General features: G+C 25.3%; 3 protein-coding genes and 1 pseudogene across 3 annotated transcripts; all 4 read right to left on the bottom strand.

The window, feature by feature from the left end:
* Positions 1-780: 780 nt before the first annotated feature.
* On the bottom strand, positions 781-2,820 carry LOC137826590 (putative pectinesterase 52). The gene is made up of 5 exons (XM_068632604.1): positions 2,600-2,820; positions 2,005-2,212; positions 1,484-1,687; positions 1,156-1,394; positions 781-1,043 (listed from the first exon to the last, which is right to left on the bottom strand). The coding sequence occupies exons 1-5, from the start codon at positions 2,812-2,814 to the stop codon at positions 878-880; spliced, it is 1,032 nt and encodes a 343-aa protein (XP_068488705.1). The 5' UTR covers positions 2,815-2,820; the 3' UTR covers positions 781-877.
* Positions 2,821-5,468: 2,648 nt separating this feature from the next.
* LOC137825449 (putative pectinesterase 10) lies at positions 5,469-11,116 on the bottom strand (annotated as a pseudogene).
* A 3,093-nt stretch (positions 11,117-14,209) lies between these two features.
* LOC137825448 (putative pectinesterase 10) lies at positions 14,210-16,919 on the bottom strand. Its single transcript, XM_068631114.1, has 5 exons — positions 16,687-16,919; positions 15,482-15,641; positions 15,186-15,371; positions 14,863-15,104; positions 14,210-14,375 (listed from the first exon to the last, which is right to left on the bottom strand). Exons 1-5 carry the CDS (start codon positions 16,908-16,910, stop codon positions 14,210-14,212), a joined length of 978 nt encoding a protein of 325 aa, XP_068487215.1. The 5' UTR covers positions 16,911-16,919.
* Positions 16,920-20,992: 4,073 nt separating this feature from the next.
* Positions 20,993-21,780, bottom strand: LOC137826084 (uncharacterized). The gene is made up of 2 exons (XM_068631932.1): positions 21,386-21,780; positions 20,993-21,272 (listed from the first exon to the last, which is right to left on the bottom strand). The coding sequence occupies exons 1-2, from the start codon at positions 21,711-21,713 to the stop codon at positions 21,229-21,231; spliced, it is 372 nt and encodes a 123-aa protein (XP_068488033.1). The 5' UTR covers positions 21,714-21,780; the 3' UTR covers positions 20,993-21,228.
* Between the last annotated feature and the right edge of the window lie 2,740 nt (positions 21,781-24,520).

The following is a 24,520-nucleotide window of genomic DNA, read 5'->3' as shown; positions in this document are numbered from 1 at the left end:
TAGGATTTTGATGTTTTGGTTATAAAATTTTCATTCAAGCATTCTTGGAAAAATAATTATCAAGACATATAATTTGAGCCACAAAGCAGAACTCAACAAAAAAAACATGAAAATAACATTTATTTTAATAAATAATATATGCTTAAGCTAGAAGGCCTTACTTAAACAACATTTCTCTATTTCTTAAAATATTTTTAGTTTAGATTAAAGTATTTTCACATTTAATAATCATAGTTCATAATATATTATATAAATTTGAATTTTTTGATTATATTCATTATTGAATGTATAAAATAGGACGAATAAATACTTATAATTATATATGAATGAAGATATGTCATATAAAATATTGATATTTTAATGTTAGATTATTTATTATTATTATTATATATATATATATATATTAAATTACTCATATTTTTCAAAATTCTCTGTAGTTAATTATACTTACTAGTTTTAAATGCAGTATTGTTTTGCATACATTACGTCTAGCCCAAAAAAAGTGTTGAAAGGACAAATAATTCATTTATTAGAAAAAAACATTAAGTACTACAAAAGGAATGGAAAGCATTTTATTGCTTGAATTGGATTTTGTGTTTATCTTTTATTGAGAAAATTCATCAAAATAATTAAAGTCAAGGAGATTAACCATATATATATATGAACAGATTTTTTCGTATAAAAAATTCTAAAAAATATTTAAATAAAAATTAAACTATTCTTTTATAAACTAATATTATTAGTTCATGCATAAATTGCCTAGTAAAATATAACTTTTTTTTTAAAATGTATAAACTATTTTAAACATAAAACAAAAATGAAAAAGTTCTTACAAAAACATTCATATGAACCAAGTTTACCCTAATTTAAGATAAAACTAAAACTTAACAGGTAAATAGGAAAGCCATCCATCTTGGTTGATAAACGATGACAAAGAAAACTCTTCCAATTCCCAATTACTAAGCTTCTTCACCCACTCAACACGCCCTGTACTATTTGCTCCTGCTCCACTGCAATCTACCTCAGCATAAGTAAACCTGGACCTGCACCACCAAAATTTAACATAAAAAAAAATGTTCTAACATAATCACTTTTCTTGTACCAAAAGTGATTAATCATAACATAATCTCGTTTGAACGATGAAAAAAGCAATACTCTTGGCCAGTGTAGCCCCAAGCATCCCACCCTTCAGGAGAAATCACTGAAGAAAAGTAGGTTCCAAAAAATATGACTCTTGAATAAGGTCCATAAGCTCTTCCAAGGTTCACTTTCCCGTTTCCAACAACACAACCTGTTCTGAAAACAAAACCACTTTGGTCTTTTTCAGACCCTCGAGATTGTGCCGTTATAAAACCTGGAGGAGAATTTCCAAGGGTAGCATTAACTATGCAATCCTGCAAGTAAAAAATAAATAAATTAAATTTATTTAATATTTTTAAAAAATAATAAATGAATTCATAAAAATATAAAACATAAATATAACCTCGTAGTAAGATTGACCGTTGCCATAAATAAAGTCAACTTCACCTTCGATGTAGCAATTTTTGAAATAATGACGACCCTTTGCATCAAAGAGAGTATCTTGATAACTCACGAAACCACATTCAACGAACACGGATTTGTCACCGTAGATCGCTGCTGCAGGTGCAGGTTCAATGGTTTCTGACCCCACCAGATTATACGAATTCTGCATTTTCCCCACCAATATTCCTTATGTTACATCTTTTATGTTTAATTTTTCCATTCTTAACTTCTTTATTACATTTTAATGCTATATTTAAAAAATATTTCTCAAAATGCTTTATTTAAAATATCATATAAAATAGGAAAACATTAAAAACAAAATCTCAATTAATAATTAAAACTATTTTTGATACTGAATAGGATAGAAATAACTAAAATTTAATTTATCGAGTTAATACATATTCTCTATTAGAAATTTCAAGATACAAAGAATCCACATTAAATAAAATAATTGCCATTAAATAAAATAGAAGCAAGTACCTCGAAGGTAATTCCGATAACAATTACGTTGGATGGGACAGAAACAAATGTAGCACCCAAGTGGTCGTTTAGTTTGTGATTATTTTGATTTGAGGTAGTTGTAACGGCGGCAGCGCGGTGGTAGCCACTTGATGTAACGGTGGTTATCTCTTTGCCCTGGCCTTCTAGAAATATGCATGCTTTATCTTCTGAAATGGTAACTTTCTCTCTGCCCAGTTAAAAACACAACAGTTACTATGAGTAAAAATATCTTTTAATATATAAGTTACTCATAAACAATCTAATTAATAATTTTACTGTAATGTTCATCTCTATAAACACATTCCTCTTTCCAACTTTTATATTTTCATTCAGAACTATACAAATGCTGAACTTAGGGTTTAAATTAGTTACTTTGTGTAAGTGATTTTATCTAATTTCTGATTTAAACAATTCATCTGATAAAAATCTGATTTGATTAGTAATTATACAAGTATAAATATAAAGTATAAACAATAACGTTACAATGTAACAGTGAAAGGAATTGGAATAGTGTGAAGTTATGAATTTTAACTTTACTGTAAGTATTTAAATACAGAGAAACGTTACAACTTACATGTATATGCCAGGATTAATGTGAATTTTGACCCATTGATCATTGTTTTCCTTTATGGAATCAATGGCAGCTTGAACGGTTCTGAACTCTCCTTTGCCTTGTTGATCAACTACAATGGTGTATACGATTTTGTTCCCCATGCAATCCATGGCTGCACCGCCACAAGAACAACAGAGAAATAGTAAAAGAGGAAGAAAGAGTGGCCGAAGAAGCATTTTGGTGTACTTATCAAAACAGTGCTGTGTAATTGATATATAAACAACACTTAGGAGACACAAAGGTCATTTCTACCCACTCCCATCTCTGATAATTACCACAAAACCACTTGACTAATTAATATTTTCTCCATGCTATATCATAAAGTATTTGAGAGCATTTATTTCTTTTCTATTTGAAACTTCTGACTAAAAGTTATGGAAAGAGATGAGAGAGGTAATTAACTAAGGAAAAAAAAATCAAAATATACATAATGAGTAATGAAATACAAAAAAATACTTTTTGTATTGTTCTCAAATTAAAACTGAAATTTTATTTCAATAATATATGAGAAAAAATATTTGTATTAAAAGATTATATATTATTGAAATGAAACTTTAAACCTAATCATATAATAACATAAACCATGTGTACAAAACTGTATGTAAGTTTTGTTTACAAGAGATAAAGTAAGAAATGTAATAAGTAATTAAGACAAATAAGTTCTATGATTAGTAAAAAAAAATAAAGAATAAAAAATTATAATGCATTTTGTGCAAGTATGCACAGTTTATTATAAAATAAAGGTTGGATTATCTGAAGTATTTATTTTATATATATATATATATTATTTTATTTCTGGTAAAAAAAAAACTGTGTGTAAAGTGTGAAATCAAGTTATTTATTTATTTAAGCGAAGTTGGTATTTTGGATAATATATATGTATACATCATAATTTACAAATCTAATAATTGAATTTTGATATAGACAAATTGAAAATTCATCTAGTTATATGAATTTTTAGTTAATATATATTTAAATATAATTTTAAAATATAGTTTATGCATTCCATTAAATTTATGTAATATAATTTCAAATAATTTTAAAATTTATATAAAACTAGTTTTATGTACTAAATTTCATTACTGGTAAAAATAAAAATGAATAATTATTGTATTTTCAGTATGAACATTTTTTCAACAACTCTTTATGTTCTAAAATAACTATAACTATAATGAGTACAAATGGCATTTGTTAAAAAAGTGATTCACCTATATGAAAATAATTAAAGTATTTCTAAAAAATTAAGAAAATAAGTAAATAACTTGACTAATATAACATTTTGACTAATGTATCTTTTGTATCTATTCTTTATTTAAATGATGATAAATAATAAATCATATTAATTATATATATTTGACAAAATTGGAAGTTTGAATGTGATATATGAAAAAAATAATGTTAGTGCTTTTTAAATGAAAATTATAATGACATTCATTAAAAAATTAATTAATAGAATTTTATTTTAATTAAAAATAATAATAATTGTGCATTATTTAGGTAACCAATATTATTTCAACTTTACATTAAGCAGTTAAGCAGTATATGTTGTAATATATTTTAAACATTTAAGAAAATGTAGTAACGTATAATAGCAAATAAATGTAATATTTTGTAAATAATTAAAATTTTAATATAAGAGTAGGAAAAAAATGTATATATTGAATATGATTGTTATGATTTTTTGACGCGCAATGGTCAAAATGATGGTTTAACAATAAAAACAAAAGATGGTATATTTTCTTTTCTTTTTCTTCTATATCTTCACTGTTTCTATTTTTATTGGTAACAAACATAATATAAAAAAATTGAGAATACTTAAAAAGAGTAATTATATTTTATTATTTTTATAAATAAATAGAAGTATTTAAAAAATATATTGTATCTTACTATATTATTCTACTGATTTGTCTTTCAAATATATAAACTCAAAAATATTTTCTTCTTGAACAAAATGAATTAGACATTAATTTGAAATACATAAATTAGTTTTCATAGTACACACTGTTAAATACAACATTTTCTTTTATCTCTATTATAAAGTTTAATATAATGTTTGTACAAAAATAAATAAATAAAATTATTGGGCTGTTTAAGTAATTTTTAGGATATCAACTTAATTAAGATTTATCTGAGTGTGGAGTTGATTTTATGAAGATGATTTGACTAATTTATGGTTATCAAAGATAATTAATGATGTAAAACTACTAATGGAAAAATCAACGACGGTTCCAATTTCTTTTTGAAAAAATCAACTACTATTCCAAGTTTTTTTTGAAAAAAAATATAATTTAAAAAACCTATTTATCGTATTGTTTAAAGAGCTTAGGAAAATGAACCTTTTTCGAAAGTTCCTAGTTTCATTAAGTTGTATGACGTATTTAAAATTATCGTTTATGTAGTCGTTGTATTTATACAGATGACTGTATTTACAAATTAAATTTGCATGTATAGATGATAGGAGATACTTATATTGTGTATTTTTGTACTTAAAGAGAAGTTATTAAGAATTGATACATCCTAATTCACTATTATTTCATTTATTTGGGTTGATATTAATATAAAAATTCACCTTATAATAAAAATAAAGTTAATTCAATGATCTTAATCTATGTTATCTTTGTCTCAATTAACATTTAACTTGATGTTTTACTAATAATAACAGAAATAAAAATAAGACATTAAATAAGAGATTCCTATTATCTCAATTAACACTGAAGTGGATGTTTTATTATAATAATAATAATAAAAAGTAAAACACGATGATGATCCATGCAAGGCCACGTTTGGCTTTATTTAGATATAGTGCATGCTTCTCCCTAACGAGGAGGGGTTAAGGAGCAGTGTAACCTGAAAAGAAGAGTTTGATAGTATTTAGAAATTACATTTTATTTTAAGAAAATACATTAATATATATGTTTGTAAAAGATATATAGAAAAGAAATAATAATAATAATATTATAATAATAATAATAATAATAATATTATTATTATTATTATTATTATTATGATAGAATAATAAGAACTTACTTCCACACTGGGTTCCAGAAGGAAGTGGCATTTTACACTCATTGAGGACATAAACGATTTTTTCCATGCTGTAAAACATCTCATATCTTCCAAGATATCGGCAGAGACACTTGACATCAGTATTTCCCAGTGCATCGCAGCATTGCTGAGATGGTGGAGTCTTTCCTCCGAACCGTTGGATGTATCCCCCACATTCATTAGAAACCCTAAGCACATCACCACATTCAGCTTGTGCTGAGATCAGTGGCAAGTTCACCATCACCATCACCACAATCCCACACACCACCAACATTGTTCTTGCACCTGCAAACATTTTTTTGTCCATCTTCAGAATTAACATGAACATGGATGCAATGGAGGGTTTCATATCACAAATTTATACCACATTCAAAAGGGTTTAAGGCATTTTTTTTCAGTAATCAAATTAAAATGTGATTAAGTTGTATTTGACTTTCTTCCAAGGGCTAGTTCAAGTAGCATACTTTTTTAAGGGCTTAAGCCATTTTTTTCAAATAATCAAATTAAACCATATTTACCATTTATTTTCTGTAATTAATTCAGTATTTGAATTTCTTCTAAGAGTTAGCTCAAGTAGTACACTTCAATGACTAAAGGGTTATTGGTAGATATATTGGTAAAACTAGGATGCTATACATCTTATAACTTGTTGTATATTGGTAAAAGTATATTGTTGTAGATGTATGACTTTATAAGAAGAAGAAGGAAAGATGTTGTGATCACTTACCCATAACCATATATTAACTTTGGAATTTTTAATAATAATTAATGTGAAAGTATTTTCATCTGACTTTTAGTATATAATATCTTGACAAATTGTAAGCAAATGTATCTAATTTCAAAATTGAATTTTGAAGAATTTAATACATATAACTTTTGATTTGAAATTTTAATTTTTTTAAATGGAGATTCATTACAAAATAAATTACTAAATGTTAATTAATTTAGAAAAAAAATAATTGATTAATTTAGATACTATTCTTAAAATTAAAAAATTATTGGTATATAAAATAATATTTATTATTAATAAAAAATTTAAAATAACTTTAAAATTGATATTTAACATTAATTATTAAGATTTTAGATACTAATTAGTTTAGATTTTAAGTTAATTATTGACATTAGATACCAATTTAAAAGTTTTTTTATAAATTTTTAATTAATAATAAAAAATAATTTATATGTAAATAATTTTTTTATTTATAAAATAGTATGTAATTTAATTAGTATAATAATTAATTATTTTTATTATTTTAATTAATTGACATGTAATGATTTTCTTGATTATTTTATACGAGATAATCAATAATATAAGCACATGATAATTATGTGTAAAAGGTATAGTTGATTATACATTTTTGTGAATAAGGTATTGCTTCTCTTGTTTAAGTAAACCAGTTAAGATATTAAATTTTCTTCTAGATAGTTGTTGTTTTCAAGTTTCTACCTGTCTCTCTATTATGTTTTCAAAATACACTATTTTTTAAATATTAAGAAATTCTTAATTTATTTTTAAAAAGTTATCAAAATCGTATATTTTGAAATCACATTAGCAAAAGACATAGCAATTACACATGTATAACTCCTTTGACCACTGTAAGAAAAAAATTATGTTTCATACAATCCAATATGAAAATACTAAAATACTTTTTTAATATAAAGACAAATTAATATGCTTGAGTTCAATGCTAATACATGACTACATGTTACAATTAAATAATTGGTAGTTAAAACTTTGGTTACTAATTAGATATCAATTTAAAAACTATTTAACAATAATAAAAACTAATTTAGAAATCAATCTTTATTTTAATTTCTAAAATGATCTCTAATTTAGTTACTATAACAACTAATTATTTTTTGTCTCTAAAATTAGTTTTTATTTTATGTTTCAACATTGTTCTTGCATATGCAAACACTCTCTTTTCCATCCTCATAATTAACATCAACATAGGATTTCATATCACATATTTATAACACATTCACAATTTTTTAGTAATCAAATTAAAATGTGATTAAGTCAGTATTTGACTTTTTTTCTCAGGACTAGTTCAAGTAGCATACTTTTTCAAAGACTTATACCATTCTTTCAAATAATCAAATTAAGTCACTGCTTATTTAAATAATAAGTTTCTTAAAAATTTGAGTATTTTTTTGAAACATATGTAGTGATTTTTTGGATTAACAATATCTCAATTAACACTGAAGTAGATGTTTTTACTAAGTTGTGATTATTAATTAAAAGTGTAAATAATTTCTTTTAAAGACAATACTGTCTAATTATGTAAGAATTTAGTTGGTTATTCAAAGACTCCCTAAACAATGAAAGGTTGATAAGTTAATTATTGATTTATTTTAAATAACTTTATTGAAGGGATCATCATTGTATGAATTATTTTATATTTATCTTAATAAATTTTATGAATATAATAAGTAAGATTAGAATTGAATTGAAATAAAATAAAAATATGATTGATTAAAAAATATATTTCAAATAGTAATTTAAGTTAGTTTAAAATTTGTGATATCTAGTATTGAGTCATTGCTTGTGAAGAGATATTCAAAATTTTACTAATAAATTCAATTACATAAATTAAAATATCTGAAAAACTAATAAAGAATGCTTCATAGAAATGATTACATTTATTCATTATGCATACAAAATTAAGGATAGCATACAAGAATCTTAACTTAATTTAAAAAAAAAAACAAAATACATCATTAAGATATTGTTGGTAAGGAATCAAACCATCCATCATTATTGATAAAAACTGGAAAAGAAAATTGTTTTAAATCTGAAGAACTTAGTTTCTTTATCCACGAAACACGTTTTGAAGAATCAGCTCCTGGACCCTCACAGTCCACTTCAGCATAAGTGACTCTATTCCTACAACAATTTAGTCATGAGTTAATAAAATGCATATTTTTTAATTTATTTTATCAACAAAAATAAATAAATAAATAATAATTATTTTAAGGATAACCCAACCCTTATACATACAACAAGATACATAAACATAAATGACACGTCCATAAAGAAACTAACACCTAACAACAGATCCAAAATACCAGAAGAAGCCTCCAAATCAGAAAATCCAAAACAAACACCAAACAAAAGAGAAATATCATAGAAAAAAATCCAAGAACAGGTTGCCTCAAAAACCAACATCTCATAGAAACACCATTCAAATAACACCCTTATAGCCAAACAAAAATCATCTCGACATCAACAATCCACTAACAAAAAACTAACCAACAAACTAAATCGAACACAAAATAATGTAAATTATAGTTTTTGAAGTAAAATAAACATGTAAAAAAAATTATCATTCTTTTAGTAAATGTATATTTATTTAAACTTACTCATTGCCACTGGCAGTCCAAGCAACCCATCCTTGAGGAGTTACTACAGAATCAAAATATGTCTTATGAAATATGACTCTAGCGTAGGGTCTCCATGCTCTTCCTAAATTCACTTTACCATTTCCTTTAATAGAACCTCCTTCAAATACAAAACCACCTGGCTGATCAGGTGAACTTCGTCCTTGAGTTGTGACAAAGCCTGGTAAGTTAGGGTTTCTCCCTACAGCTTTGATCTCACAATTCTACAAGTAAAAAAACACATCAATAGTTGTTTCACTATTTTATTTTCAAAATAGATTTAAAAAGTAATCAATGTAATTTACCTCATAATATGATTGTGCATTACCAAAAATAAAGTCTATTTCACCTTCAATGTAACAATCTTTTATGTAATGACGTCCAATAGCATCATATAAAGTGTCTTGATAACCCATAAAACTACAATTGTAGATGAAAGATTTGTCTCCGTATATTCTTGCTGCTAATGCTGGTGAATCAGTATATAAGTTCTGTTGATGCACAACAATATTAGAGATCATGAAAATTGGATAATTATGAATGGTTGTAGTATAAACCCTAAAACCTAAAACCTAGATCACTTGTTCATGTGAAAGTTCACCTTGAAAGTTATGCCGGTCACAATCACATTCGGTGGTGATGAAGTGAATGTAGAACTATCACCTGTTCCATTGTGAGCTGAAAAGCTTACTATTGTATTTTGGCTACCTTCTCCTTGTAAAATGATGCATGGCTTTTCTATGGGAATCTGAGGTCTTTCTCTACACAATTATAGTTTTGAAATAACTATAAATAGATGTTTATGAAATGAGTTTCATTTAGTTTCAAATGTAAGAAAAAAACTACAAGGAAGATTTTAAAACAAAGGTGAAAACAATGTTATTACCATAAACAAGTTTTTTTAAGGATGGATACTATTTCATTCCTTTCCTTGGTAGAACCACAATATTAAAAGTGATTTGGGCAAAGTGAGAATTATAGAAAATGCTTTTGGTGAAAACTTCAAAAAAATTAGTGATAGTTTGTGGAAAGTAATTTGAGTTTGGATTGTATTGAGTGTGATTTTTCATCTTTATCAAAATTGAAAATGATAAAGATGAGAGATACTCATCTCAAGTTAATACTCTAGTTTTTTTTTTTTATGAACGGTTAATTTTTTTTAAAATGAAAAAGTCAATGTTGTGCAGTCAATAACAAAGTTTTTTTATATAAAGATTTTATGTAAGACATCACTATACAATTTGACATCTCAAGTCGGTTGATACCCCAAATAACAACAATCATCTGTCATCACATTAAATTAACAATCAATATCAAAGTTACACTTTCTATCATTCATATTTTCAAACAAAGCAAAAAAAATGGGTAGATCTATGAAGAATATAGGTCAAAATGACAAATAAGTGGGTAGATCCATGAAGACTACAACTGAAAATAATGACACAATCCATATGATAAGGCATAATTCAAGGAAAAATGATGTTTTTACACCCAAATAATTACTTTGAAAAAATATTTTTAAGAACAACATGATAATTAAAAAAAATATTTTTTTTTAATTATAAAAAAATCTACACAATATTATCCCGCCATTATACATTTGAATGTTATTTTATATCTTCTTCAAAACAAAGAGAAAGAAAGAAAAGTAGGTTGAACCAAAAAGTCATACTTTAATATAACTTTTTGAGGATCTCACAACTACAAATATAAGTTTTAAGTCAATTTTCATAATATATGCATTTGTAAGAATATTGTTTTAAACATGCATTTTTTTAATAAATTATTGTTTATTGATCAAACAAAAACTGTAATCATATATAAATAATATTACTTCAACTTACTTGTATAAGCCAGCTTTGATATAATCTTCACCCATTTATCATTGTTGCTCTTTACTGAATTAATGGCATCTTGAATTGTTGTAAATGCTTTTTTCCCATTTGGATTAACAGTGATGGTATTTGAAATATCTTTTCCTCCACAGTCTATGGCTTTACCCAGGAAAAAGAAAGAACAAGTAACCAAGACCAGAAAAAAAGTCATTGGATGATGAAAAAATTTCATGATAATGTGTTGAGTGATTCTTAGGAGCATAAGAACCCCTTTTAAATACTTAAAAAAAAGTACTCTTCTCTCTCAATTTTGAAAAGAACTAAAATATCTCTTTCTTCCATATTCATAGTTTTAAGAAAAAAGAAGTATTACTACAATTATCTGTTGAAAAATATTAATTATTATTAATTAATTTCCATACATAATTAATATTTTTCATAAGTAAAAAAAATATTGATAGATCGAATAAGAACATCAGTAGATATTTAGGCACAATATTATACTTTTAAGATATTATAATATCCATTAAATTAAAAAAATTATCAATTATTTAAGAATTACCAATCGAATCTAACATTGTTCTTTCATTAATGATTAGAGAAAATTATAAATACATATAATTAATTATTATATTAATGTATAAATATTATCATTATAAAAAATAATTAAATATCAACTAATTTATTAAAAAAAATTAATCACTGTTTTAACTAAACTAAGTTAAATACTATTTAATAAACTAAAAAGATATCTAAAGTTTATATTATTACAAAACAATTTATAACATAATTTTTAAATTAATATCTAATATTTTATAAAAGTTTAATTATTAATTATTCTAAATTATAAATTAATCACTAAACTAACTAATAGCTAAACTCTGATTTTTTCTTATAATCAGTTTTAATTTTATTAAATGGTTTCTATTCCAATAAAAAAGTTGTGGATAATTTTAGAAAGAGAGGATAAGCAAAGAACAACGAAGTCCAAGATGACATTTTTTGGACTGTTGGCTTAATGTTGTGTGGAGAAATCCAAATTTACTAGGTTTTGTGATGACTCAAGGAGAAAGTTCATCAAATGACTCATTGATTTTGTTATTGAAGGAAGTTACTTATAAGGAACGATAAAATGAATTTAAGAAGAATATGGATGCTTACTTATATCATAATTCTTATAACATATTTTTCTTTTATTGTAATTCCTTAATAATAAGGATATGTCATGATATCACTACAAGAAAATGGTTGAATAAAAAAATTGAGATTAAAAATAATTAGTTGTTATAGTGATTAAATTATAGTCTATATGAGATTAATTTTTTTTTAGTTTACAAATTAGTTTCTATTATTTATTTTTTTTAAATAATTTCTAAATTGATATATAATTAGCTACGAATGTTTTTGCTATCAAATTTAAAATATAAATAATTGGTAGTTAAAACTTTGGTAGCTAATTAGATACCAATTTAATAATAGAAACTGATTTAGAAACAAAAATTATTTAATTCTTCGTTTAATTTAAACTATTTTTTTATATAAAAAACGATATCATAGATTTAATTTATTAATTTACTATATATCAATTTTTTTATTTTATTAATCATTAATTAAATCATTTATTAATTTCTTAATTCATTAATTATAATGTTCTTAATTTATCAATAATTTATTATTTTATCAATTCATTAATTAATTAGTTTCGTAAGTTATTTTAACCATAGAAAAATCTTATGACTTTTAGTAAATTCACATCTTAATTGTTATACAGGTATTTTTTTAGTCCTACAAGTATCACAAGGCTAGTTTATTTTGCTTAAGTCAAATAATTTATTTTTACCACCCATATATAGTGGCATGACATTTTGTTTTTTACATTTTCTTGATAAAGGATGGTGTATGTTTAATTACTTTAGTAACGTCTTGCACATTTTAGTTGAACTTTAGGATAAATATATTTTTTATTTTGTTCTTAATTAGAATTTTAGACTATTTAAATACTTATAATAAGTAAATAATTAGAACGAGTCTTTAACAACATTAACATTTTTTAAACATGACAAATAAACTTTATTATAACATTTAAGTAAATTTCATGGTCCACCTCACCACAGTCTGAATCATAAGAGTGTTTTGATATAGGATGGACTTGGACTTGGACATGTTTCAAACTTCTCTTCTTTCTTTCATTTCTATCTTATAACTCTCTTAATAATAAATATTATATTCAATTAATAAAAAGTATAAATAAAATTTTAAAATAAAATAATAATATTATGATACTAATTTATTATATTGTCATTTAATATTATAATAATATTGTGAGCACGATATTGGATTTACTTCCTGAGGTGTGTGGAGAACCCGACAATTTTGTTACATAAATTATTGAATTTTTAATTAATTTGTTTAAGTTTAGTTGGTGTTTGACTATTGATTAAAGTCCTCAAAATTATGTTTGTGAAATAGAGTTAATGCATTTTTTCTTTCCAATGGAAATGTTGATCCTTTTTTTTTTTTGACTTATTTAAGTGTTAAAATGAATTGAACAAAAACATGTTTATTTTTTACTTGAATTTAACGAAAAAATTTGTTGTTTTGAAAAAAAGTTTTTGAGTTGTTTTCATTTAAATTTTGAATTTGAGGTAAAGGTTTGTTCTTTTGAAAGGAATTTAGACTTTGTTTTAATTGTGTGAAGTTTGAGTTGTTATTTCTATGTCTTCATTAAAAGATGAGTTAATAATTTAAATAAATTCACTTTTTTCTGACTAATCATTTATGAGATAAATGAGAGTTAAAGATAATACTCTAATTATGTAAGAATTTAGTTGGTTATTCAAAGACTCTCTAAACAATGAAATGTAGATAAGTTAATTATCGATGATATATCACTCAAATAATATTCATTGGTATTATAACTCGTGTATTATTTATTTTAAATAACTTTATTGAAGGGACCATAATTGTATGAATTATTTTATATTTGTCTTAATAAATTTTATGAATATAATAAGTAAGATTAGAATTGAATTGAAATAAAATAAATGATATGATTGATTAAAAAATATATTTCAAATAGTAATTTAAGTTAGTTTAAAATTTGTGATATATAATATTGAGTTATTGCTTGAAGAAATATTCAAAATTTAACTAATAAATTCAATAACATAAATTAAAATATCACATAGCGAAAAACTAATAAAGAATGCTTCATACGAGAAATGATTACATTTATTCATTATGCATACAAAATTAAGTATAGCATACAAGAATCTTAATTTAATTTAATAAAAAAAAACAAAATACATCATTAAGATATTGTTGGTAAGGAATCAAACCATCCATCATTATTGATAAAAACTGGAAAAGACAATTTTTCTAAATCTGAAGAACTTAGTTTCTTTATCCACGAAACACGTTTTGAAGAATCAGCTCCTGGTCCCTCACAGTCCACTTCAGCATAAGTGACTCTATTCCTACAACAATTTAGTCACGAGTTAATAAAATGCATATTTTTTAATTTTTATATTAATAAAAATAAATAAATAATAATCATTTTAAAGGTAATTCAACCCTTATACATACAACAAGAGACAAAAACATAAATAACACGTCCAAATTTTCCAAACCCATAAAGAAACTAACACCTAACAACAAACCCAAAACACCAGAAGAAGTCTCCAAACCAGAAAATCCAAAACAAACACCAAACAAAAGAGAAATATCAGAGAAAAAAAATCCAAAAACAGGTCGCCTCAAAAACCAACATCTCACAGAAACACCATTTAAATAACACCCTTATAACCAAACAAAAATCATCCCGACATCAACAATCCACTAACAAAAAAACTAACCAACAAACTAAATCGAACATAAAATAATGTAATTTATAGTTTTTGAAATAAAATAAACATGTAAAAATTTTATCATTCTTTTAGTAAATGTATATTTATTTAAACTTACTCATTGCCACTGGCAGTCCAAGCAACCCATCCTTGAGGAGTTACTACAGAATCAAAATATGTTTTGTGAAATATGACTCTAGCGTAGGGTCTCCATGCTCTTCCTAAATTCACTTTACCATTTCCTTTAATAGAACCTCCTTCAAATACAAAACCACCTGGCTGATCAGGTGAACTTCGTCCTTGAGCTGTGACAAAGCCTGGTAAGTTAGGGTTTCTCCCTATAGCTTTAATCTCACAATTCTACAAGTAAAAGAACACATCAATAATTGTTTCACTATTTTATTTTCAAAATAGATTTAAAAAGTAATCAATGTAATTTACCTCATAATATGATTGTGCATTACCAAAAATAAAGTCTATTTCACCTTCAATGTAACAATTTTTTATGTAATGACGTCCACTAGCATCAAATAAAGTGTCTTGATAACCCATAAAACTACAATTGTAGATGAAAGATTTGTCTCCGTATATTCTTGCTGCTAATGCTGGTGAATCAGTATATAAGTTCTGTTGATGCACAACAATATTAGAGATAATGAAAATTGGATAATTATGAATGGTTGTAATATAAACCCTAAACCCTAAAACCTAGATCACTTGTTCATGTGAAAGTTCACCTTGAAAGTTATGCCGGTCACAATCACATTCGGTGGTGATGAAGTGAATGTAGCACTATCACTTGTTCCGTTGTGAGCCGAAAAGCTTACTATTGTATTTTGGCTACCTTCTCCTTGTAAAATGATGCATGGCTTTTCTATGGGAATCTGAGGTCTTTCTCTGCACAATTATAGTTTTGAAATAACTATATATACATGTTTATGAAATGAGTTTCATTTAGTTTCAAATGTAAGAAAACAACTACAATGAAGATTTTAAAACAAAGGTGAAAACAATGTTATTACCATAAAAAAAGTTTTTTTAAGGATGTATACTATTTCATTCCTTTCCTTGGTAGAACCACAATATTAAAAGTGATTTAGACAAAGTGAGAATTATAGAAAATGGTTTTGGTGAAAACTTCAAAATTTGTAGTGATAGTTTGTGGGAAGTAACTTGAGTTTGAATTGTATTGAGTGTGATTTTTCGTCTTTATCAAAATTGAAAATGATAAAGATGAGAGATACTCATCTCAAGTTAATACTCTAGTTTTTTTTTATGAATGGTTATTTTTTTTTTAAATGAAAAAGTCAATGTTTTGCAGTCAATAACAAAGATTTTTTATATAAAGATTTTATATAAGACATTACTATACAATTTGACATCTCAAGTTGGCTGATACTCCAAATAACAATAATCATCTGTCATCACATTAAATTAACAATCAATATCAAAGTTACACTTTCTATCATTCATATTTTCAAACACAGCAAAATGTGGGTAGATCTATGAAGAATATAGCTTAAAATGACAATTAAGTGGGTAGATCCATGAAGACTACAACTGAAAATAATGACACAATCCATATGATAAGGCATAATTCAAGGAAAAATTATGTCTTCACATGCAAATAATTACTTTGAAAAAATATTTTTAAGAACAATATGATAATTAAAAAAAATTGTAATTATAAAAAAAATCTGCACAATATCCAGCCATTAGACATTTGAATGTTATTTTATATCTTCTTTAAAACAAAGAGAAAGAAAGAAAAGTAGGTTGAACCAAAAAGTCATACTTTAATATAACTTTTGAGGATCTCACAACTACAAATATAAGATTTTTTGTAAGAATATGGTTTTAAACATGCATTTTCTTAATAAATTATTGTTTATTGATCAAACAAAAACTGTAATCATATATAAATAATATAACTTCAACTTACTTGTATAAGCCAGCTTTGATGTAAATCTTCACCCATTTATCATTGTTGCTCTTTACTGAATTAATGGCATCTTGAATTGTTGTAAATGCTTTTTTCCCATTTGGATTAACAGTGATGGTATTTGAAATATCTTTTCCTCCACAATCTATGGCTTTACCCAAACAAAAGAAAGAACAAGTAACCAAGACCAGAAAAAAAGTCATTGGATGATGAAAAGATTTCATGATAATGTGTTGAGTGATTCTTAGGAGCATAAGAACCCCTTTTAAATACTTAAAAAAGGAGTACTCTTCTCTCTCAATTTTGAAAAGAACTAAAATATCTCTTTCTTCCATATTCATAGTTTTAAGAAAAAGAAGTATTACTACAATTATCTCTTGAAAAATATTAATTATTTTCAATTAATTTCCATATATAATTATTAATTTTCATAAGAAAAATAAATATTGATAGATCGAATAAGAACATCAGTAGATATTTAGGCACAATATTATACTTTTAGGATATTATAATATCCATTTCATTAAAAAATTTATCAATTCCATTTAAGAATTACCAACCGAATCTAACATTCTTCTTTCATTAATGATTATAGAAAATTATAAATACATATAATTATTAAAGTATAAATATTATCATTATAAAAAAATAATTAAATATCAACTAATTTATTAAAAAAAATTAATCACTATATTAACTAAACTAAGTTAAATACTATTTAATAAACCAAAAAATATCTAAAGTTTATATTATTAAAAAAAATTTATAACATAATTTTTAAATTAATATCTAATATTTTATAAAAGTTTTAATTATTAATTATTTTAAATTATAAGTTAATCACTAAACTAATTAATAGCTAAACTCTTATTTTTTTTCTTATAATCGGGTTTAATTTTATTAAATGGCTTCTATTCCAATAGAAAAGTCTAAGATGACGTTTCCTTCCTTTTTTTCACCATATTTTATTTATTTTTTAATTCACTTTGAAAAATAAAATAAATTTACTTCGAAAAATAAAATAATAACACGTATTTTTGGTGTTTTCTCACTCCTAGGACTCTTTGCTTAACGTTGTGTGGAGAAATCCAAATTTACTAGGTTTTGTGATGGCTCAAGGAGAAAGTTCATCGATTAACTCATGTGGTTTTGTTATTGAAGGAAGTTACTTATAAGGAATGGTAAAATGAATTTAAGAAGAAAATGGATGATTACTTATATCATAATTCTTATAACATATGATTTTTCTTCTATTGTAATTCCTCAGTAATAAGGATCTCATGATATCACTACAAGAAAATGATTGAATAAAAAAAATTGAGATTAAAAATAATTAGTTGTTATAGTGATTAAATTACAGACTATGACACTATTTTTTTTAGTTTATAAATTAGTTTTTATTATTTATTATTGTTAAATAGTTTTTAAATTGATATATAATTAGCTACCAATGTTTTTGCTACCAAATTTAGAATATAAATAATTGGTAGTTAAAACCTTGGTAGATAATTAGATACCAATTTAATAAAAGAAACTTATTTAGAAAAAAAAATTATTTAATTCTTGTTTAATTTAAACTATTTCTTTATATAAAAAAACGATATCATAGATTTACTTTATTAATTTACTATATATCAATTTTTTATTTTATTAATCATTGATTAAATCATTTATTAATTTCTTAATTCATTAATTATTATGTTCTTAATTTATCAATAATTTATTATTTATCAATTCATTAATTAATTAGTTTCGTAAGTTATTTTAACCATAGAAAAATCTTATGACTTTTAGTAAATTCACATCTTAATTATTATACAGGTATTTTTTTTTTAATTTGGAGTCTTACAAGTATCACAAGGCTAGTTTATTGAGCTTGAGTCAAATAATTTATTTTTACCACCCATATATAGTGCCATCACATTTTGTTTTTGACATTTTCTTGATAAAGGTTGGTGTATGTTTAATAACTTTAGGATAAACATATTTTTTATTTTGTTCTTAATTAGAATTTTAGACTATTTAAATACTTATAATAAGTAAATAATTAGAACGAGTCTTTAACAACATTAACATTTTTTAAACATGACAAATAAACTTTATTATAACATTTAAGTAAATTTCATGGTCCACCTCACCACAGTCTGAATCATAAGAGTGTTTTGATCTAGGATGGACTTGGACTAGTTACAAAAATGTCCAATAATACAAAACTTTTTTTATATTGAATAATTTTTTTTTATATAAATAGGTTTAAAATATTTAAAATATATTATATATATGTGATTAAATCATATTGACACAAATAATTTAATATTAGATATTATAAATTATCCTCTCTTTTTTTTACTTATTTAAGTGTTAAATTGAATTGAACAAAAACATGTTTTGATTTGATTTCTTAATTTTTTAATACCTGTTATTAGTAACTTCTTAACTTATATGCTTACCGAAGCGTTAAATGATTGTTTCATATTATACTCGCTAGTATTCTCTCTAGAATATCTATTTTTGAGACTTTAAAAAAGGTTCTTAATTTTCTAAATCAAATATTAATTATTTATCTTATAATAAACTTTAGTGTACCAGTCGGGTTCAAACAATCGATCGACAACATTGCACCCAAAAAGATTAATAAGACTAATTAATAATCAAATATCAGGTAATATATTTTTAATTATGGTCAACATTCTTAATCTGTCTCAATAACAAAGAGTTCATAGTAATTATATAAATAGGCACAAATTTCAAGAATTAGGTACATCATTCATTCAGTACTAAAACCGAGTGACGAATACCGAAATCTCACTTGAGCGTCGAAGTGCCTTTTACAGGTATCATCCGTCCGAAGTTCACGGAGATGAGGAGTAGAGAGGTGAGAGGAGTGCAAGGAGTTCATTCAAAAGGAGGGATAACAAACCGACCGAGTAAGAAGACAATCGTTCTCTTGGTAACAACTACTCCGTTCAAGAACATTTAGAAACTAAGAGTAATTACAAATTAAAAAGAGAAAAAGTAAAGTTTACTCATCTTACAAAATAATTATTTTTTAATCAACAATAAATAAATTAAATAGACTTGCATCTAAAAAATATTTAAACACTTTTAAAAAATAGATATTCTCATAACAACAAAATATACATATATCATACTCTATCATTCTATCATATTGTGACTATTTAAAATATCTTGTATCCATATATCCAACCATGTATCGAACATAATTGAGTAGAATTAATACAACACACCATATGTATAATGTTATGTAAGGTGATGCAATATTAAGTTAATAATATATAATGTTAATACTAAGTTCAAATATTTGATGAAATTTTAAATTCTATCCGTGCATTGAGTTAAATAAATAAATAAAAATAAGTAATAAATGCGGATTTCTACGAGGATGAAAAATACTAGAACTCAATAAAATGTGTAATAAATCATTTTCATATGTGAAGTTTGTAGATGAAATCTATATTAGAGTGACAAGATAAAATCTATAATGTGAAGGATAAATTATCAAACTAATTATAAAAATTATTATTTTTAAGTTCAAATTTAATATAAATCTTAAAAAAAAGTTAATTATTGTGTTGTCTTCAAGTGAATTTAGTGTGCAAAAATATATTAATATTGTTTCATATATATATTATCACAAAAGATTGAGAAGATGAATCCGAGAAGCCATGAGAAGAAAACCTGCAGTGGAAACAAGATAAAACCCAGAAATAGATAGCAAAGAAAAGCAGAAAATTAAAGAAGAGAAGAGAAGAAGGATCCAAAGAAAAATAAAGAATTTGATTTAAGAAATAAAAAAGTATTTTTTAGACAGGTTAATTCTTCCTGCACCCAATCAATTTTGATTTGCACCTATATTTTTTAAAACCCCAAATTATCCTTATTACCTTTTTTGGATTTTCGCAGCATCATCTTCCGAATCTTAATATCTGAAAGGCATGAATTGGATGATCATATTCGAAAGATACAACTCAATTCTGGATTCAAAATTATCTTATTTGTGTTGCTGAATATCAAAAAGTTAAGAATAAAATAGATATTTTGAGTACAGATGTTCAGTGTAGATCACAATTGTTGTGGTGCAGGAAGAATTTGCCCGAAAAAAAAAACAGAAAACAGGTCCAAAAACAGAAGAACAACCCAAAACAAAAACACACAGTTTATCATATATGCTATAATCAAATCAGTAGCTCAATCTTACTTTTTGCTGTATTTTCAATGAACATGTTACAACAATATTTTGACAGGAAACGTATGATTCTACACGTATAGAATAAAACATGGAGAATTTATACTATAAATAGGTATATATATAGTTTTTGACCATGTATTTTAATTTATATGTATATATGCAGGCACTGTCTCAATTAACATTGATCTCAGTGTCTTACATTGACCACTTCATACTTATAAAGCACGAAAAAGAAAAAGAAAGATACACAGTGTAGTAGGAAGCATGCAGTGCAGGCCATGTTTGGCTCACTTATTTACTTTATGCATTAGTCTTCATTGTCGAGTTGAAGCTCAGTCCAGCGGATAAGGAGCAGGAGTAGGAGCAATGATTATTTCTGAAAACAACAGTTCCAAGTCATTCAGACAAATCAGATATATTTCATCGTATATAAGTCGATAAAATATATTATCAGATATATTTCATCGTATATAAGTGAAGTCGTGTTACCTCCGCATTCCTGTCCCGGAGAAAGTGGGATTCCACATGCCCTGGTGACATATACAGTTCTGTTGAGATCGATTCCATTCCTGGGGCCAATGCCAGGAGGTCTACTAGCAATGTAAGCACAGGCACAGTTGGTATCTATATTCTGTCTCTGCAGTTCATCGCAGCACTCTGTTGATGGCTCTCTTGGCCCGTCCTCTCTGAAGAAATCTTCACACTGTTCGAAAATGGCAGTGAAGTTTCCTCCGCATTGTGCTGAAATCCCTGGCAGGTTCCCTAGCACTAAGATCCCACCAACCATCACCATTAATGCAAACGCTCTGTTTCCCATTCTCACTCTACTTCTTCTTGCTAACCCTAATTAACTTTTTTTCTCACTCTTTTCATCACCCAATGGTCACTTACTTATATACAACAAACACAGATCCTATAAGTAAAAACTTGAGATACGAATTTATGTATTTAATTATTACCAACTATATAATTTAACAATAATAAATATCTATAGTTGAAAATGATCTACGTATAAGTTAGAGTATATGATTTTATTGAAGACATTTCATTCTTTCTTAATTATTACTGTATTATTAGGAGGTTGAAAGGCCGAATAGTTGATAAGGTCAAACGAACTTAGAAGCATACGATAAACATAAATCATGGTTAACCAAATTAAGTCAGTTTAATCATAAATCATGATTAAGACACAAATGGACCTTCGCCTGAATTCAAAAGCAGGTCCGTGACAGTTAAAGTCCAACACAAAGCTATAAATATCTGACACACACACGCGCACACACACATTCACAGGTATTCATCTCGCTCATCTTGAAGGTCCGGAAGACACCAAACACAGGAGCCGTGAGGACGAGAAGACGGAGATTATTAAAGTCACTTTAAGAGAAGTCCGACCTTGTAAGAACAATTACCATTAAAATAAACACCTTACTTCAAATTAATTTAAGATAAATTAACAACTTAAAAAAAATTGCATTATATAGAAATATGATAAAAGAATAAATAACAACATTTATAATAATACATACATAATATAAATATTTCTAATTATACATAGGATTTGTTCTTATTTTTAAAATTATAATAAAAATTAATTTTAAAAAAATACTTGTTCCTTTTAAAATTATATTATGTTACAATTGTAAAATATCTAAAAATATATTTTTTAAATTAAATTCTTCACTATCATAAGTGTGTAGTACGCGTCTTAATATTCAATAGATGTCTTGAGATTTATAATTCATAACACTAACATTTTTTCATTTGAATTTGCTGTCACCATACAAAAATTCCTTTTATCTTAAAAATACTATTTATAGCAACAATAACATAAAACATAATGTCTTACAGTGTACTTGACTCTAATATGATTCTTGAAAAAATAAGTATGAAGTTATGGGAGTTTAATTAAGTTAGTTGAACATCATTCATGATTTGACATGTACTTCCTAACAAGTTCAATTTTTCTTAGGAGTTATAAATAATCGCACTAGATACCTAGTTATAAGTATGTTTATATTTTATATTTTTTTATAAATAAAAATAAAATATTTTGATAGTTAAATAATTTAAATTATAAAATAATCAAACAGCAAACTTAAAACTATAAATTTAACTAAAAATAAAATATAATTCTTTACTTTTATTTAAAAAAAAAATTCCATGCATTGTAAATAAAATATTTTATTACTTTTAAAATAATTACTAAAAATGAATAAATTTTTCACTAGCAATCATTTTTATTAATTAATAATAGTAATGATATAAAAATATGTACTTTTCTTGTTCATGGACATGACACAAGGTTGAATTTGGATTCCTTATGCACAAGGACAAGGGCATTGGATTAAAGTTACCTTGTTCATGGACATGACACAAGGTTGAATTTGGATTCCTTATGCACAAGGACAAGGGCATTGGATTAAAGTTAATTGAGTTGGGTAGAAAATCATTTATTTTCATTTAAGGCAACCACTAATATGAAAAAGAAAAGTAAGCACAAAATCTATCACCCCATAAAATATATCTAACTATTATAATACCGATTTTTATTTACAGTTAAAGTTTTTTAAAATATTTTTATTACAAAATTATGACTTATAAAAATACAACTATTAATAATATAAGGTTCAAAACAACATTCCAACACCTCCAGAACCTCCGACATTTGTATGATCATCTGCTTGTACTTGTGTACATAGTACAGTCATCGCAGTTTCAACACAAAAAAAAAGCAAGGGTAAGCTAGTGGAAATAAAATTTTATAATATACACAATTCAATCAAAAGAAGCAAATTACATGAATCAATTTCTCAATTATTCAATCTTCTTTAAATTCCAACATAAAACAATCACATAGATCTCACGTGGATATACACATCTAGGATATTCAACAAACAAAATAAACAGAATAACAATTGACGCCTTAAGTAAGTCCTACCAGAGACTAACACATGATCCAAAGATTACCAGTGATTCCAAGAGAAATGATCAGGGTAAGTTCAATACAACTCAAGTTATGTATCTCATATGTCACGGTGTGCACGAATACCCCTATCAGCTTCTCACCACTTGATATCTTAGTCTGTCACTTAGATCATTAGTGAAGCTCGGAGATCTTTGTTACCACATTACCATCAATATTTAATACACAAACAAACATTACTACATACATTATCCCAAATGTATGAATTCATTTCCATACAATTTTCATCATACAATATCATTCAAAACACAATCCGCAACATTCAAAATCTCATTTAACATAAAAACAACACTTAAATACTAAACCATCAAAATCTAATACTTCTACGAGTTTAATAAATTGAATATTGGGACCACGCTCCCTCCACATTCAAATTTTCTTGCCTAGGGTACTATTAAAAAAAAATAAAGTTAGTTTCTCTTACCTTAATTGCTTACTTCCCAAGCAACCTCTAGAATTTTAGCCTCTTAGTCTAGATAAGTTTCAAAACATAAGGGCCTAATGCAAGTTATCCAAACATAACATAATTCAGTATAGAGTAGAATAAGTTGAGAGGATTTTTTTTCTCAACTGACCTCACCAAGATTGATGACTAAATCCTAAGGAAAAACAAAGAATAAGGGATCTTTAGAGTAAAA

Source organism: Phaseolus vulgaris, chromosome 8 (assembly GCF_000499845.2).
Source record: "Phaseolus vulgaris cultivar G19833 chromosome 8, P. vulgaris v2.0, whole genome shotgun sequence".
Lineage (NCBI taxonomy): Eukaryota > Viridiplantae > Streptophyta > Magnoliopsida > Fabales > Fabaceae > Phaseolus > Phaseolus vulgaris.
The sequence above is the reverse complement of the archived record's forward strand: the minus strand, read 5'-3'. Positions and strand labels throughout refer to the sequence as shown.